The sequence below is a fragment of the Globicephala melas genome, chromosome 3 (assembly GCF_963455315.2).
Source record: "Globicephala melas chromosome 3, mGloMel1.2, whole genome shotgun sequence".
Taxonomy (NCBI): Eukaryota; Metazoa; Chordata; class Mammalia; order Artiodactyla; family Delphinidae; genus Globicephala; species Globicephala melas.
The window spans coordinates 42,913,214-42,927,854 of NC_083316.1; the positions used below are offsets into that span (position 1 = coordinate 42,913,214).

Below are 14,641 nucleotides of genomic sequence, written 5' to 3' on the forward strand. Positions count from 1 at the left end.
GTAGGGAAAACAATTTCCTATAAGGACAGGATCCAGGTGTGTACTTATAAGTTTTATTTTTAACCGTTAAGATTCTTCTAGCAGAGAGAGTGGCACTGACATATATACACTACCAAATGTAAAATAGATAGCTAGTGGGAAGCAGCCGCATAGCACAGGGAGATCAGCTCAGTGCTTTGTGACCACCTAGAGGGGTGGGATAGGGAGGGTGGGAGGGAGACGCAAGGGGGAGGGGATATGGGGATATCTGTATACGTATAGCTGATTTCACTTTGTTATGAAGCAGAAACTAACACAACAATGTAAAGCAATTATACTCCAATAAAGATGCTAAAAAAAAAAAGATTCTTCTAGCAAAGGAAGCCTGGACTGAGTCAAGGGGTGGGATCTCATTCAATGTTTGAAGCAGTGCTCTGGGGAATAAATCACTTTTGACCGCTTGGTTAATCTGGCCACTCTATCAAAAGGACCATTCACACCCCTAGCTGATGAGGTAGCCGGAGCGAGAAATGCTTGATCTGAGTTGTCTTCTTTTTCCCCTTTTATTTTTGTGTGTGAGGATTCCCACTATGTATCTCACCACATTATCCTGGAAGGATTCTAATTTCAACAAATGCATAAATGTATAAATAAAAACCATTTAATGTTTTAAAAAAAATGTTCAAGAATGAGAAAAGACAATTCTAGTTATACTTTTCTGACATGTAAAACGACAAAACCAGAGTCACAAGGGATAAATGTAAAAGAATTGGGTTTTGAATGTCCAGAGATTTCTAAAACTAAGCTATGCCTTCCCATGTTTGAAACCTTTAGCAATTGGGAAAAAATAACTATAATCTAAAAAATTTTGAACTTTGAATTTAAAGGTAGGTTTTTCTCCCTCAGAGTAGATAGAACTGTTTTAAGCTGTTGAGGAACCAAGTAGCCTTTCGAAGGTCTTTCTATGTTGGCCAGCAGCCAACCTAAAGGAGCAGCAATGGGGGCATGGGCTGTTGACCTGGGGTCACTCACTACCTGCTTCCCTCTGCTTCTCCACACTTCCTTCTCTTTCCACCTCAGGTCTCTTTTTCTCCTTCTCTTCTGTACTCTATTAAGTAACCAGAGCATGTTTAACTAGACTGAAACATCTATGTAAGAGCACAGTTTGTTGTCCTCTTGTTTATATTTTGAAAGCATGGAAGGAATGTTTTATATTAATTTAAAAAGAAAAAAGTTTAAACCAGAAGTTAAAATTGTTTCTGTGTCTCTGGGCTAGGGAAACTGAATGCCGAGGGAACTCTGTAATCTTTTTGCAGTAGGATGGATTGGATCCATAATATAAATTAGCATAAGACAAGAGGTACCACAAAGAAGTCAGGCTGAGCCTGTAAGAGCCACAGCCAGACTTTAAACAAACACATAGCCCAAAGCCAAGACACTATTTCTACAACCTTTAGTATATATGTGAAGGGATGAAGTTAACTTGTGTGTTTGTGGATTTTTCATTTACTGCATATTTAAGATAAAAGCACAGTGTGAAGACACAAATCTAGTAGTTCGGATTTCCTTCCAGGTGGAGCTGTTACTTTCATACACTACTACTCAGCAACCTCAGGGGGCAGCAGTGGGATGCTATGGGTCAACCCGCGCCTCACTGTGACAAGACTCTAGTAGAGTGTGGGCACAGCATCTCTGTACTTGGTTGGTCCCCTGGCAACCCAGTTAAAAAATATCCATTGGGAGGGAAGATGCTGGGATTCCAGAAATCATCTCAGTAAATCCAGAAAAATGGTAAATGAATTTGCCACCTCCAAGTCTGTATTTATTAAGGCCGAGATAGGGTATTGATTTTCTTCTAAACCCTATCCATTATGCTAAATGAGCATTTAAAAAGCCACAGAACCCTCAAAAAGCACCTAGTTTACACAAAGGCCCAACACCAGTAATGATAAATCCTGTTACCGTAAACATTATGTTTAATGACATCTGGTAGTGACCACACCCAGAAAAAAACTGAGTTAAGAATTTATTAAATTTACTTAAAGGATGCGAGCTGATATATAACAGAACATTTAGAGTTATGTCAACATAAAAACAATAGCTGTGGTTACAAGTTGCACATGCAATTCACTGTGCAAAAGTGAAAATACATACAATAGTCTTTCTAGACAAGCCTTCTATATGAAGTTAGATTAGGTCGGGGTACAAGAGCAAGTGAACTTAAAAGGATTGCACTTACAATTAAATGGGACATACGGTATAAATAGGAGACATACCTAATGCTACTCACTGTACTGTAGTACTAGCAAATTGCACACTTATTTTTAGAGTATACTATTCAATATATATATATAGAGAGAGAGACTAAGACTAAAGAATTTTCAAATATCCACCTTTAAACTATCCCTTTATTTCTGACACATCACATTTTGATATTCATGTAACAGCATCTGAAGCATGTAGTTATCATTCTCAAAGCTTATGTTTAAGGGATAAAAGGTCTGTAACATCTATCACCATTGGCCTTAAATTCATTTTCATCATGATCTATCAACTTTAAAGAACTGTGTAATGAAGTTTAACCCGTTTTAAGGAACTGACTACAAAAAGCCTTATTAAAAAATTTAGAAATAGGTAACAAAAGAGCTCATCCAGAGCTGCCTTTTTATTTTTAATGCAATGTATATTAGAATATCGTGGGAATACACATACAAGTAGTATATACAATGAAAAAAAATAGATTAACCCAAAAGATATTACATTTAGCTTTGGAAAGTTTTGTTTTGACATACATCTAAATTCTATTTATAAATAGCCTGAAAAGGAACGGCTACCAAGGACCAGTTTATAGAATTAGGCTGTAAGTTTGCTAGTTTAAAATTTCTTAAACCTAAATATCTTGCCATTTTATGGCTTCATATTCTTTTAATTTACAAAAGTGCAAAGAAATTTTTAAAGTAATCTTACCTGGGCAATAGAATCTAACACGACCTCCAACAGAAAGCTATCCCAATATTTTTAAACAATTGAACTTTAAGTTTTATGTAGCTTATTATTTTGACACTTTACCCATTTCAACAAAAAAACTACTGAAACAGAAATGTATGGTATAGAAATTTGTTCCTAACACCAAAGAGAGGAGGAGGTTGGTGTGGAATATAACGGAATAGACTAGGAAGAGTTCTCCTACTTAATTTATAGTTGGTCAGTACATGCCAGTTAACAGAAATATTTTAGGGAATTCTACTATATAGTTATTCTATTTCTAAATTTATGTCATGATTTTAACTAAACTACGTGAGTAGAAAAAAGACATCTTTTAAATTTGATTTCTATTTATAGTGCTATTTTAGATGTTCCACTTTAAATTTGACTTTTCATAAATATATGTTTTAAAAGTATATTTCAACTTCATTAACCCTTAACTTCACAATAAACTAGGGTCTTGGATGACTTCGTGTGTAAAAAAAAAATCTCTATCAAAGAAAAAGGTTGAAATTAAACAACTAGGCACAGAACAGATGTGAACACAAAACATGTGAATGATTCTGCTTTTTCCCTTGCTTCTGGTCACATGTTGGGTATGTTCCCTAGTGCTGAATGATCCATGTTAAAAAAGAATTAAACTTTTAGATTTTAGTGGGTTTGAAGTCTGATAGTTTTCCAACAGTTATTTAGCCTCATGCCTTTATGAAGGATGAGGGTAGGATACCAAAGACACCAGTAACAATCAAATTACAATAACAACACATGTAACATATGCTTATTATTTTTTTAGTCTTACAAGAGGGCAACTGCATCAAATTTTTGCATACTATATATTTAATGAGTAGTTTATCCACTATCTTAAACATAGTCTAATTTTCACATAAATTAACTGGATTTGTTTCTGGGCCTACCTAAAATATAATTTACATATATCAAGACAGATTATTCTAAGACATGCCTTATGAAAGTAATTTTGTACTTAAGTTTCATGATTGCTTTTTTTGGGGGCAAAGATGTATATTACATAAATATATTTATTTCCTGAATGAATTTTTGCACAGTAACTATATCCATTTAATATGCCTAAAGTGCTTTTGTGGCTGGGGGGCATTCACTCACTGCACCATGTTCTACACAAGTTTCAACATACAAATTTGCTTATATGATGTCCTTTCTTAAATAACTATTTGTTCTGATTCCCAGAGATCATGAGTTCACATTTTATAACTGCCCACCTCCCATGTACAATCTCCACACTAAAATGTTCTCCACAACACTGCTATTTGTTAGGAGGAAGGTTAGAGCTAAACATGGTTATAACAACATGACTACTTATTTTGAGGAAATGAAAAATGTAATAGATATAAATTTGTTGACATTTAGCAAGATAAATCCTGTCCTGATTTGGACCAGCCTTTGATAACCAACTTAAACGGTGGTAATGCTTATTACCTTGTAGTGTGTAGTGTGTGTGAGTTTGGGGTCTCTCTGTTCCAACCTGACCTGTCTGTGCCTAATTTTCCTCATCTACTACTGATTCTGACATTCTACCAATCTCATGTTGGTTTTGCCTAAAGTAGAACAGGATATATCAGAATAAAGCATCTGCTCTGTCTCGCAAAGACTATATATGAGAAAGAACTCTGAAAAGTATCAGGCAAGAATACAAGGGATAAAGCATAACAGCAAGTCTAATGTGAACAATATTGAGACAGTAATGAGTCGAATTACATCTCAACTGTAAATGTGTACTAATTTTTCTCAGCCTTTTATTTTTCAGTAACCTCTACAAACTATTTTAAGTTGGCTTGGTTTCTGTAAATTAAATATGACAGAAAAACAACACAAACTTACTTGACAGCAGTAGTCAACCACATGACAATTTCTTCTTACTTACTCAGCTCCTAGTTTTTAGCCCCTGCCTCCTCGTCAAACGTGGTGGGTAGGGAATAACATAAATGCGAAAGTGAGTTTAGTGCTAAACTCTGGAAGCCCAACTCACTTTTCCCCTGAAGAACAGAACATGTGGGAAAAGGTTTAAAATATTCCTAAATCATCATGTAGAACTAAGTTCCACCTACCTCAGAACAGGCAGACATTAAAATACTCTCTCTTCATTAAGTGCCTCTACAATAAGGATATTTGCTAACTGCGAGATTTCCTAAGATCAATATGTACATTTTTGGGGTGGTGCTTTGTTTGTTTTGGTGAGTATTGCCCAAGTCTTCTAACTTATTAGTCTGCTTCAAACACCTACTAGAAAGAAAGAAAAAACTCAGTCTTGGCCTACTTAAAAAACAAAGCATATTAAATCAAAACACATTTTAAGGTGAAGACATACTGTATAAAGTGCCTCATCAACCAAATTCTCTGACGTCTTAACAAGAAGGGTCAATAATGTTTATATACATGTACAGAAGAGTGTTAACAATTTAAGCCTTTATAAATGGCAAAGGATTTTTTAAATGTTTAAGATAGTTCGTCACATTCATTCCTAGCTCTTATCTGGACCCTCTGCTGAGTTTGTGAAATGGATCTTCGGAGGTTGTCAATAGTGATAGAAAGCAAATGTTTGAAAATTTACTTAACTGTCTAATATTAAAAAATTAATATTTTTAGTTTGCCAAGTTAAAACTCCAGAATTCCTTTTCTCCAGTAACTGGCAGCATCATTACCAATGGACGAGAACTAATATTTTATATGTTGGTATGATTATAAATGAGCCCAATTTTTTTTTTTTTTTGTCAGACAACAAAAGCTGGGCTCATATTAGTTGTACCATCTGGACTCTTTTTAAATTATGTTGTCACTTGAAGTAGAGGGTCTAGATCTTGCTCCCCCAATTTGTATGCTAATTCTCCCCAAGATTTGATATTTGATGACTATTCTCGTTAAAATCAGTATAGCTGTGCTCACTAAGTTTACCACTGCTTTTAATTTAAATACGCTCTGTTTTCTAGATAGCAAAACCAAAAGTTTCACTTTATAAATTTCAGACAAGCTTTGTTTTTCTTCAGTGCAAACATCCTGAAACAGCGCAAAGTCATTCAGCTATTTGGAGGATGAAGTCAGTTTATGTAGTGCTTTAAGTCAAATCCCAGATATTCTGGAATGGAAACAGCCCACATGGGAGGACAGTACCTTCTTGTCCTTAAGGGCAAATGATCATCTTCAGTGAGTGAAGATCTGAAATCACAGATAAAATACTTTTTTTAGCTTTACTTTACAGGTACTTCCAAAGTTGTAACAGGAGTTAGTCCGTCACTGAGGCATGTAGCCACCTCGTCTTACAGTCTGTGGTAAGTAACTTTTAGGCATTCCTTCATCAATTGTAGCCTCCATCCCAACTGTTTCAAATCTCTCTACTTGTCCTTCGATGCCTGGACCAAAAGCATCTGCTGCAGGAACTTCCTGAAACATTTTCATCTGCCCAGATCCATAGGGCTGTGAAATATGATCTGAAATCTGTTGCTGTTTAAGTCTAAAAAACTCTCCTTCATTGACTGATGAAACTTGCTTTGACCTTTGAAAATGCGAAATATCTGGACTGGTTTCATGTTGACTGCAGTTCTGTTTGAAATACTGTTGCCTGGGCAAAATGCTGTCACTGCCATCTACATTATCTACCAGCTGTAGATCTTCTGGCCGTTCTTCAGAATCTAACAAGGGCTGGGTGGACTCGGATCTTGAGAAGACTTGGACCGATGGCACCTGGTGTCTGTAGCCACTATGTACCACAGTGGAATACTGGACAGTACTCGAAGTGTTCTGTGCAGATTCATTTTCATCACTGCTAGAAATGCTTGGCCTAGAAGATGACATGCATGAAGACCCTCCAATACCACTGCTGTGTCCTTCAGTATTAATTTTTTCCTTCTTGAATAGGTCCGATGATTTTAGATCTTCTGGGAAAGGCTTTTTGTCATTTGCTTCTATTTCCACAACACTTACATCAGTGAAATTGCCATCTGGATACATTTGATCTTTTGAATTAAAATGCTAAGAAAGAGAGAAAATGAATTATTACCTATGGTGCATGTTCATTTAGAAACTCTGAAATAATTACATATGACATATTAGTTAAAGCCACAGAGTAATGAATCTCTGAAACTTCTCAGTAGCTTTTAATGGTGCAGAGATAATCTATATCACTAATTAAATCACGTGAATCACGGATATTGTGAAATGATTCTAAAAAGTATGAATTAGACTGTATTTCCTCAGAATTCTAAGTCAATATTGTTGGTGTTACATTTTGATAAACTTAAAGGTCTAGAAATAAAATTTCATATTTCATGCCTAGTCTGGGCAGCCTAGGATTAATTGGATAGAAAAATGAGGAAAACATTAAATCAAACTCAAATGACTGAAGGTTCATAGGATATACATGTCAATCTGCTAATCTAAAATTAAAGGACTGTCAGAAGATAATAAGTACAAATCATTCCCCCTTTAGGGACGTTCAAGGAATTTACTGTAGGTTTCCAGAAGCCATTTAATCATGTTAAAATGGTAGATTTAAAATTTTATTTTAATATATAACCTAAAATGCTTGCCTTACAACAGAGTTATCACACAGCAGCATTAAAACACAGGTTTTCAACTTACAAGTTCAATCAAATATTTTTAATGTATACTAAATAGAATTGGGAATATAAGGACAAATATGCTATGGTGATAATAAACTCCTAGAATACATAAGTATTATTTTAAATTTTGACTAAAATTCTCGTTTATGTACTATTTTCATCTACTTTTCGATTTAGTCTGATTATCTTTTGCTTGAACTCTACAATATATCCTAATATGCTTGTGTATTACAAGTAAGTCAGAAATATTTTATCTTACCCTTGGAGGTGTGTGAGGTGACCACTGGGCGATATGACTCTTTGAAGGATCTGGAACATTAGGCCAGATGTGTTTTTTAATTCTGGAGAGAAAAGAAATATCGCATATGTAGAACCACATGTAATAAACAATGAATAGTCCCTATTTCTAAACATTATTATCCAAGAATCTTAAGAAGAATCAAACCAATTAAATAAACAAAAAATACCTACTGTATCCCAAAGCTAACAAAAACGTTATTTTTCTTGTAACCAATAGAAAAAGAAATACTGTTGAAAATGCATAAGGATCTTTATCCTTAAAGAAAAACTGTTTGTTTATAAGACTAAAGCTGGTAATCAGTATTCAATTTTTAAAAATCTCTGAAATTAAATCCTGCAATAAAAACCACTTAAAGGGCTTCCCTGGTGGTGCAGCGGTTATGAATCTGCCTGCCAATGCAGGGGACACGGGTTCGAGCCCTGGTCTGAGAAGATCCCACATGCTGTGGAGCAACTAAGTCGGTGTGCCACAACCACAGAGCCTGTGCTCTAGAGCCCACGAGCCACAACTACTGAGCCCGCGTGCCACAACGACTGAAGTCTGTGTGCCTAGAGCCCATGCTCCACAACAAGAAAAGCCACCACAATGAGAAGTCCATGCATTGCAACGAAGAGTAGCCCCTGCTCGCAACTAGAGAAAGCCTGTACGCAGCAACGAAGACCCAACGCAGCCAAAAATAAATAAAATAAATAAATTAAAACAAACAAACAACAACAATAACACTTAAAAACTTTAGCCAGGGTCACAAAAAATTGTGGTATACCTTCTCTCCCCAAAACAAAACCCCCAAAATGTTCAATTTTCACATTGGTACAAGATAAATTTGATTTTTCACAAGGAAGAAAAGGCTAACAATGAATTCAGGATATTCCCCATCATAAAAAATCTATTTAAATATGTTTACCTTAATACAGTCCCTAGCCCAACATTAGAGGTCCATAGTGTACACAGGTACACAGGAAATGAGTCATCTTGAGAATAAGTTCAAATAAAGATGAGTAATAAGATCCTAACAGACTGTCCTGCAGGAACAACTATGAAATCTGGACATAATATAAAAAGCAATAACGTTAACAACCTAAATGAACTGACCAACCAAAAAAAAATGGATGAATCCCTTGTAAGACACCAATTACCAAAACAGATTGAAAAAGAAAACTTCAATAGCCCTATACTTGTGAGAAATTCAATTTTTAATTAAAAACCTCCCCACAAAGAAAACAGCAAGCCCAGATGGCTTCATTTGTGAATTCTATCAAACATTTAAAGAGGAAATAAAACCAACCCTACACACTCTCCCAGAAAATAGAGGTAATATGTCCTGAGGCCATTCATTTTATGAGATAATTAGTATTACCCTGAGTCCAAAACTACACAATGACACCACAAAAAGGACAAACCAATATTACTCATGAACATAAAAATGCAAAAATTAACACACCGAATCTAGCAAAATCCAAGGGATGCAAGGTATAACACCTGAAAATCAATGAATAAAATTCATATTTATGAAAGGAGAAAAATCATAAGCTCATCTCAACAGATGCAGAAAAAGCATTTGACAAAATTCAATATCCATTCATGACAAAAACTCTTAGCAAAACATAAATATAAGAACTTCCTCAACTTACAGCTAATATAACATGCAATGGTGTAGACTGAACGTTTTTTCGCCTAAGATTGGGAATAATGGAAAGATGTTGGCTCTTACTTCTATTCAACATAGTACTGAAGGTCTTAGCCAGTACAATGATGAAAAGAACTAAAAGTATAAAGACTGGAATCTTTACTTGCACGCAGCATGACTGTGCATGTTGAAAATCCAAAAAGTGACTAAATTAATTTATGAAGATCTCAGTATACAAGACCAATATATTTACAAGATCAATTGCACTTTTCAATATACTAGCAATGAACAATTAGAAAGTAAAAAATTTGAAATTCTATTTATAATAGCACACAGAAAAAAAAACACTTAGGAAGGAATAAATTTAACATAAGATGTGCAAGGCCTGAAAACTACAAAACATTGCAAAAGGAACCAAGATAAGTATAGAGATATACCACATTCACGTACTGAAAGATTTATTTGACTCATGAACATGTGAACTCATGTTCAGATTGCCTTTTACCCTAAACTGATGGACAGATTCAATAAAATTCCAATAAAAATTCTAACAGATTTTTAAAGGAAATTTATAAGCTGATATTAAAATTTATATGAAAAGGCAAAGAACCTAGCAAAAATAATTTTGAAAAAAAATATTGGAGGAATTCTACCACCTGGTCTCAAAACTTACTATAGAGCTATAATAAATCAAGACCACGTGTTATCAGGATGAATAGACATAGAGAACAATGGAACAGGATTGAGAGTCCACAAACAGATCCAGACTTATATGGATAATTGATTTTGGCAAGATAATTCAATAGGAAAAGATAGCCTTTTCAATAAATGATGCTGGGAATGACTAGATATCTATGGAAAAAAACTTTGACCCTGACTTCACAACATGCACAAAAATTTATTCTAAATAGATCACAGCACAGAGTTAAAATGATTAAACTTCTAGAGGAAAATATAGGAGAACATATTTGTGACACTGGGTTAGGCAAAGATTTCTTAAACAGGACATAGAAAGCAAGAACCATTAAAAAAAAAAACCCTGATAAAATGGACTTGATCAAAATTAAACTTTTGCTTTTCTAAAGTCACAGTTAAGAGAATAAAAAGGCAAGCCACAGTTCAGAATTTGCAAAACATATATTTGACAAAAAGTTTGTAACCAGATATATAAAGAACTCTTAAACCTCAATATTTACAAGACAAATCACCCAATTTAAAAATGGGCAAAAGATTTCAAAAGACACACCACAAAAGAAGATGTATAGGTAGCACATGAAAAGATCTATTACTAGTTATCATGGAAACAGAAGTTACAACCACAATGAGATAGCACTACAAACCCATGAGAAAGAATAGCTAAAATTAAAAACCTTGTCAGTACCAAGAATTGAGGATGATATGGAACAAATGGAACGCTCACATTGCTCTTGGGAATACAAGATGGTACAAACACTTTGGAAAACAGTTTGACAGCTTCTTATAAAGTTAAATATGCACTTACTGTATGACCCAGCAATCTCACTACTAAGTATTTACTCAAGATAAATGATAATATATCGTCACACAAAGATCTGTATGTGAATGTTCATAACAACACATATATATTTTAGCTATTCATCATAGCCAAAAATAAAAGAAACAACCTAAACTTTCATAATAGGTGTACAGGTAAACAAATTTTGATATCTCTATACTATAGAATACTATTCAGCAATAAAAAGAAAAATATTAATTTATGCAACATGGATGAATCTCAAAAATATGTCAAGTGAAAGACATCAAACACAAAAAATTACATGTTGTTTGATTCCATATATGTGAAATCCCAGAAAAGGTAAAACTGCAACCAGAGAAAGTAGATCAGTGATTGCTGTGGCCAAGGGGCTGAGGGAGAGGACACAGTACAAAGCAGAATGAAGAAACTTTGTAGAGTGATGGAAATGTTCTCTATCTTGAGTGTGGTGGTAGTTATACATCTATATACAGTTACAAAAATTCATTAAACTGTACACTTAAGATGGATGAATTTCATTGCATGTAAATTATAGATCAATAAAAGTGGGGGAAAAGGCAAAATTATGAATATGGGTACTTACAGGTCTCGCTTATTAAAGCAGAATAATACTCCCAAAAGGGTTGTCAATAGGAATGCTAAGCAAACAGGTACAACAATAGCTTCAATTTCTCCTTGAGCTAAAGAAAAAGAAAGGAGAAAGAAAGAAAATAACTGTTGACACATATGCTAAAGAGAAATAATGCAACATCCCAACCAGATTACTGTTGAAAAGATGAAATGCCATCCTAATATTTTTTTACAACCTTTTCAAACTTAAAGGTGTTCCTCTCCCCCCTCCCTTCCCCCTTGGTAAATCATATCCTAGCTACTTACACCTTACACAGTAACCTGACCACATAGTATGCATAAAATATATGTTGGCTGGGGGAATAAATTGATTAGTTCAGTTTATTGGATAGATAATCTATCTACCTGGTAAGAGCTTTCAAACCTATTTATTATATTTACGGTCTGCACTCAGCAGAATCTTAGCAAAAGCTTATCTCTGAGTTCTAGAACTAATGGGTAGAATTGGAAAAGTTTTTTCTTTTTTAAAATTAATTAATTTTTGGCTGCAATGGGTCTTTGTTGTTGCGTGCTGGCTTTCTCTAGTTGCTGTGAGCGGGGGCTGCTCTTTGTTGCGGTGCGCAGGCTTCTCATTGTGGTGCCTTCTCCTGTTGCAGAGCACGGGCTCTAGGCATGCGGGCTTCAGTAGTTGTGGCACACGGGCTCTAGAGCGCAGGCTCAGTAGTTGTGGCGCACGGGCTTCGCTGCTCCGCGGCATGTGGGATCTTCCTGGACCAGGGATCGAACCTGTGTCCCCTGCATTGGCAGGTGGATTCTTAACCACTGCGCCACCAGGGAAGTCCCTGGAAAAGCTTTAAACAATCTCAATAATTGCACTATAAATGTAATCTTCTATAAGGAATAAAAATGTAAAATTCAGGCAAAATTTTTAATAGTTATTTACTATTTTCAAAAAGATGATAAATCTAACATAGGGCTAAGAATTTTAGGAGAATCTTAACAGGCACAAGGAGTGGCAGAAGTAGGAATAATATCTAAAACGCAGCAAGCCTGAGATTCCTAAATACCACATGAATCCCTATCTGCAATCAAAACTACAATGAGGGGTCACCTCACGCCGGTCAGAATGGCCATTATCAAAAATCTAGAAACAGTAAATGCTGGACAGGGTGTGGTGAAAAGGGAACCCTCCTGAACTGTTGGTGGGAATGTAAATTGATACAACCAATATGGAAAACAGTATGGGGGGTTCCTTAAAAAACTAAAAATAGAACTACCATATGACCCAGCAATCCCACTACTGGACATATACCCTGAGAAAACTGTAATTGAAAAAGAGACATGTACCACAATGTTCACTGCAGCACTATTTACAATAGCCAGGACATGGAACCAACCTAAATGTCCACTGACAGATGAATGGATAAAGAAGATGTGGCACATATATACAATGGAATATTACTCAGCCATAAAAAGAAATGAAACTGAGTTATTTGTAGTGAGGTGGATGGACCTAGAGGCTGTCATACAGAGTGAAATAAGTCAGAAAGAGAAAAACAAATACTGTATGCCAATGCATATATATGGAATCTTAAAAAAAAAATGGTACTGATAAACCTAGTTGCACAGCAGGAATAAAGAGGTAGACATAGAAAGTGGATTTGAGGACATGGGGTGGGAGGGCGAAGCTGGGGTGAAGTGAGAGTAGCATCGACATATATACACTACTGAACGTAAAATAGTTGGCTGGTGGGAAGCAGCCGCATAGCACAGGGAGATCAGCTCAGTGCTCTGCAATGACCTAGAGGGGTGGGATAGGGAGGAGGGGAGGGAGGCTCAAGAGGGAGGGGATATGGGGACAAGTATATGCATGTGGCTGATTCATTTTGTTGTGCAACAGAAACTAACACAGTATTGTGAAGCAATTATACTGCAATAAAGATGTATAAAAAAATAAAAGAGGACTTATTAATCAAATGAATCACTAATTGGGACAATTTATATTAGAGATTTTTTTAATGATTTACCTATGGTTGTTTCTGGTTAACTCCTCCAGCCCCCTGTAACTAGTCTTTTACAGGAAAAAGTAGTATGAAAGCAGTACTACAGTAATACAGTATTCGTTTAGTCTTATCTTTCCACCACACGCATCCCTTTGTAAGTAACTTTACCTCCTACAAAGCATGATAGGAACCAAGAAATCAGATAAAGTCTCAGGAATAAACTATAGGTTGGAAAATATTAATTCCTGAATGCTAAGGTTCTCATACATATGCCAAATCAAATTCAGGTGCTGAACTTCTGCTTACTATGTTTTCATGCCTTGGGCCTTTGCTCATGCTGAACTAAGATGCCTTCTTCTTCCTATCTGTCCACATCTTAACTTCAAGGCTCAAGTATTGTCTTCCCCACAAAATCTTCGAAGGTAAAACTCCCACTTCAGATATCTTTAAATTCCTGCTCTATTTACTATCTACATGGCTCAAATGTCTCTCTGTTTGTTTTGTTTACTTGTACCATATTTCTTCAACTAAGCTATATGGTCCTTGGGAGCAAATTCCATGCCATGTGAAGTAGCCATAATGAATCCATACAACAATAGATAGGCCAGAGGAAAAAGCAGATGATGAAGTAATAAGTATGATTTCGTTTTTGGAAAAAAATGTATGCACAGAAAAGACTAGAAGGATATATAAATATGTTGAGATTATTTTGGATGAGGGATCAGGAGTGATTTTTCTTCCTCTTTGTATTTTACTGTATAGTCGAAATTCCTTATAATGAACACTATTTTTATAATCAGGATAATATTTTTAAAGTTTATTATTACTATTTTTTAAAGATCATGGCACAAAGTTTTATTTCAAATATTACAGGTATCCCCCCACTTTTGGAAAGTTCACATTATGCCACTTCACTTTCAGGAAAGACCTACATCAGTATACTACAAGCTTTTTTCATAAATTACATTAATGTCTGTTTTTGCTAACAGAAATAAATTTATGAAAAAAGCTTGTTAGCGTACTAACATAGGTCTTTTGTGAAAGTGAAGTGGCATAATGTGAACGTTCCCA

The 14,641-nt window shown here is 35.3% G+C and overlaps 1 protein-coding gene across 2 annotated transcripts in view; it reads right to left on the minus strand.

Annotated features, from left to right (window-relative positions):
- Positions 1 to 1,988: 1,988 nt before the first annotated feature.
- IL6ST (interleukin 6 cytokine family signal transducer) overlaps positions 1,989 to 14,641 on the minus strand; it is a 49,327-nt gene continuing 36,674 nt past the window's right edge. For both annotated transcript variants that reach the window (XM_030843495.3, XM_030843500.3), the window contains 3 exons: positions 11,581 to 11,677; positions 7,816 to 7,897; positions 1,989 to 6,966 (listed from right to left, as the gene is read on the minus strand). In XM_030843495.3, coding sequence (XP_030699355.2) covers positions 6,229 to 6,966; positions 7,816 to 7,897; positions 11,581 to 11,677 — 917 coding nt within the window. In that variant the 3' untranslated portion in view covers positions 1,989 to 6,228. The remainder of the gene's footprint in view (positions 6,967 to 7,815; positions 7,898 to 11,580; positions 11,678 to 14,641) is intronic.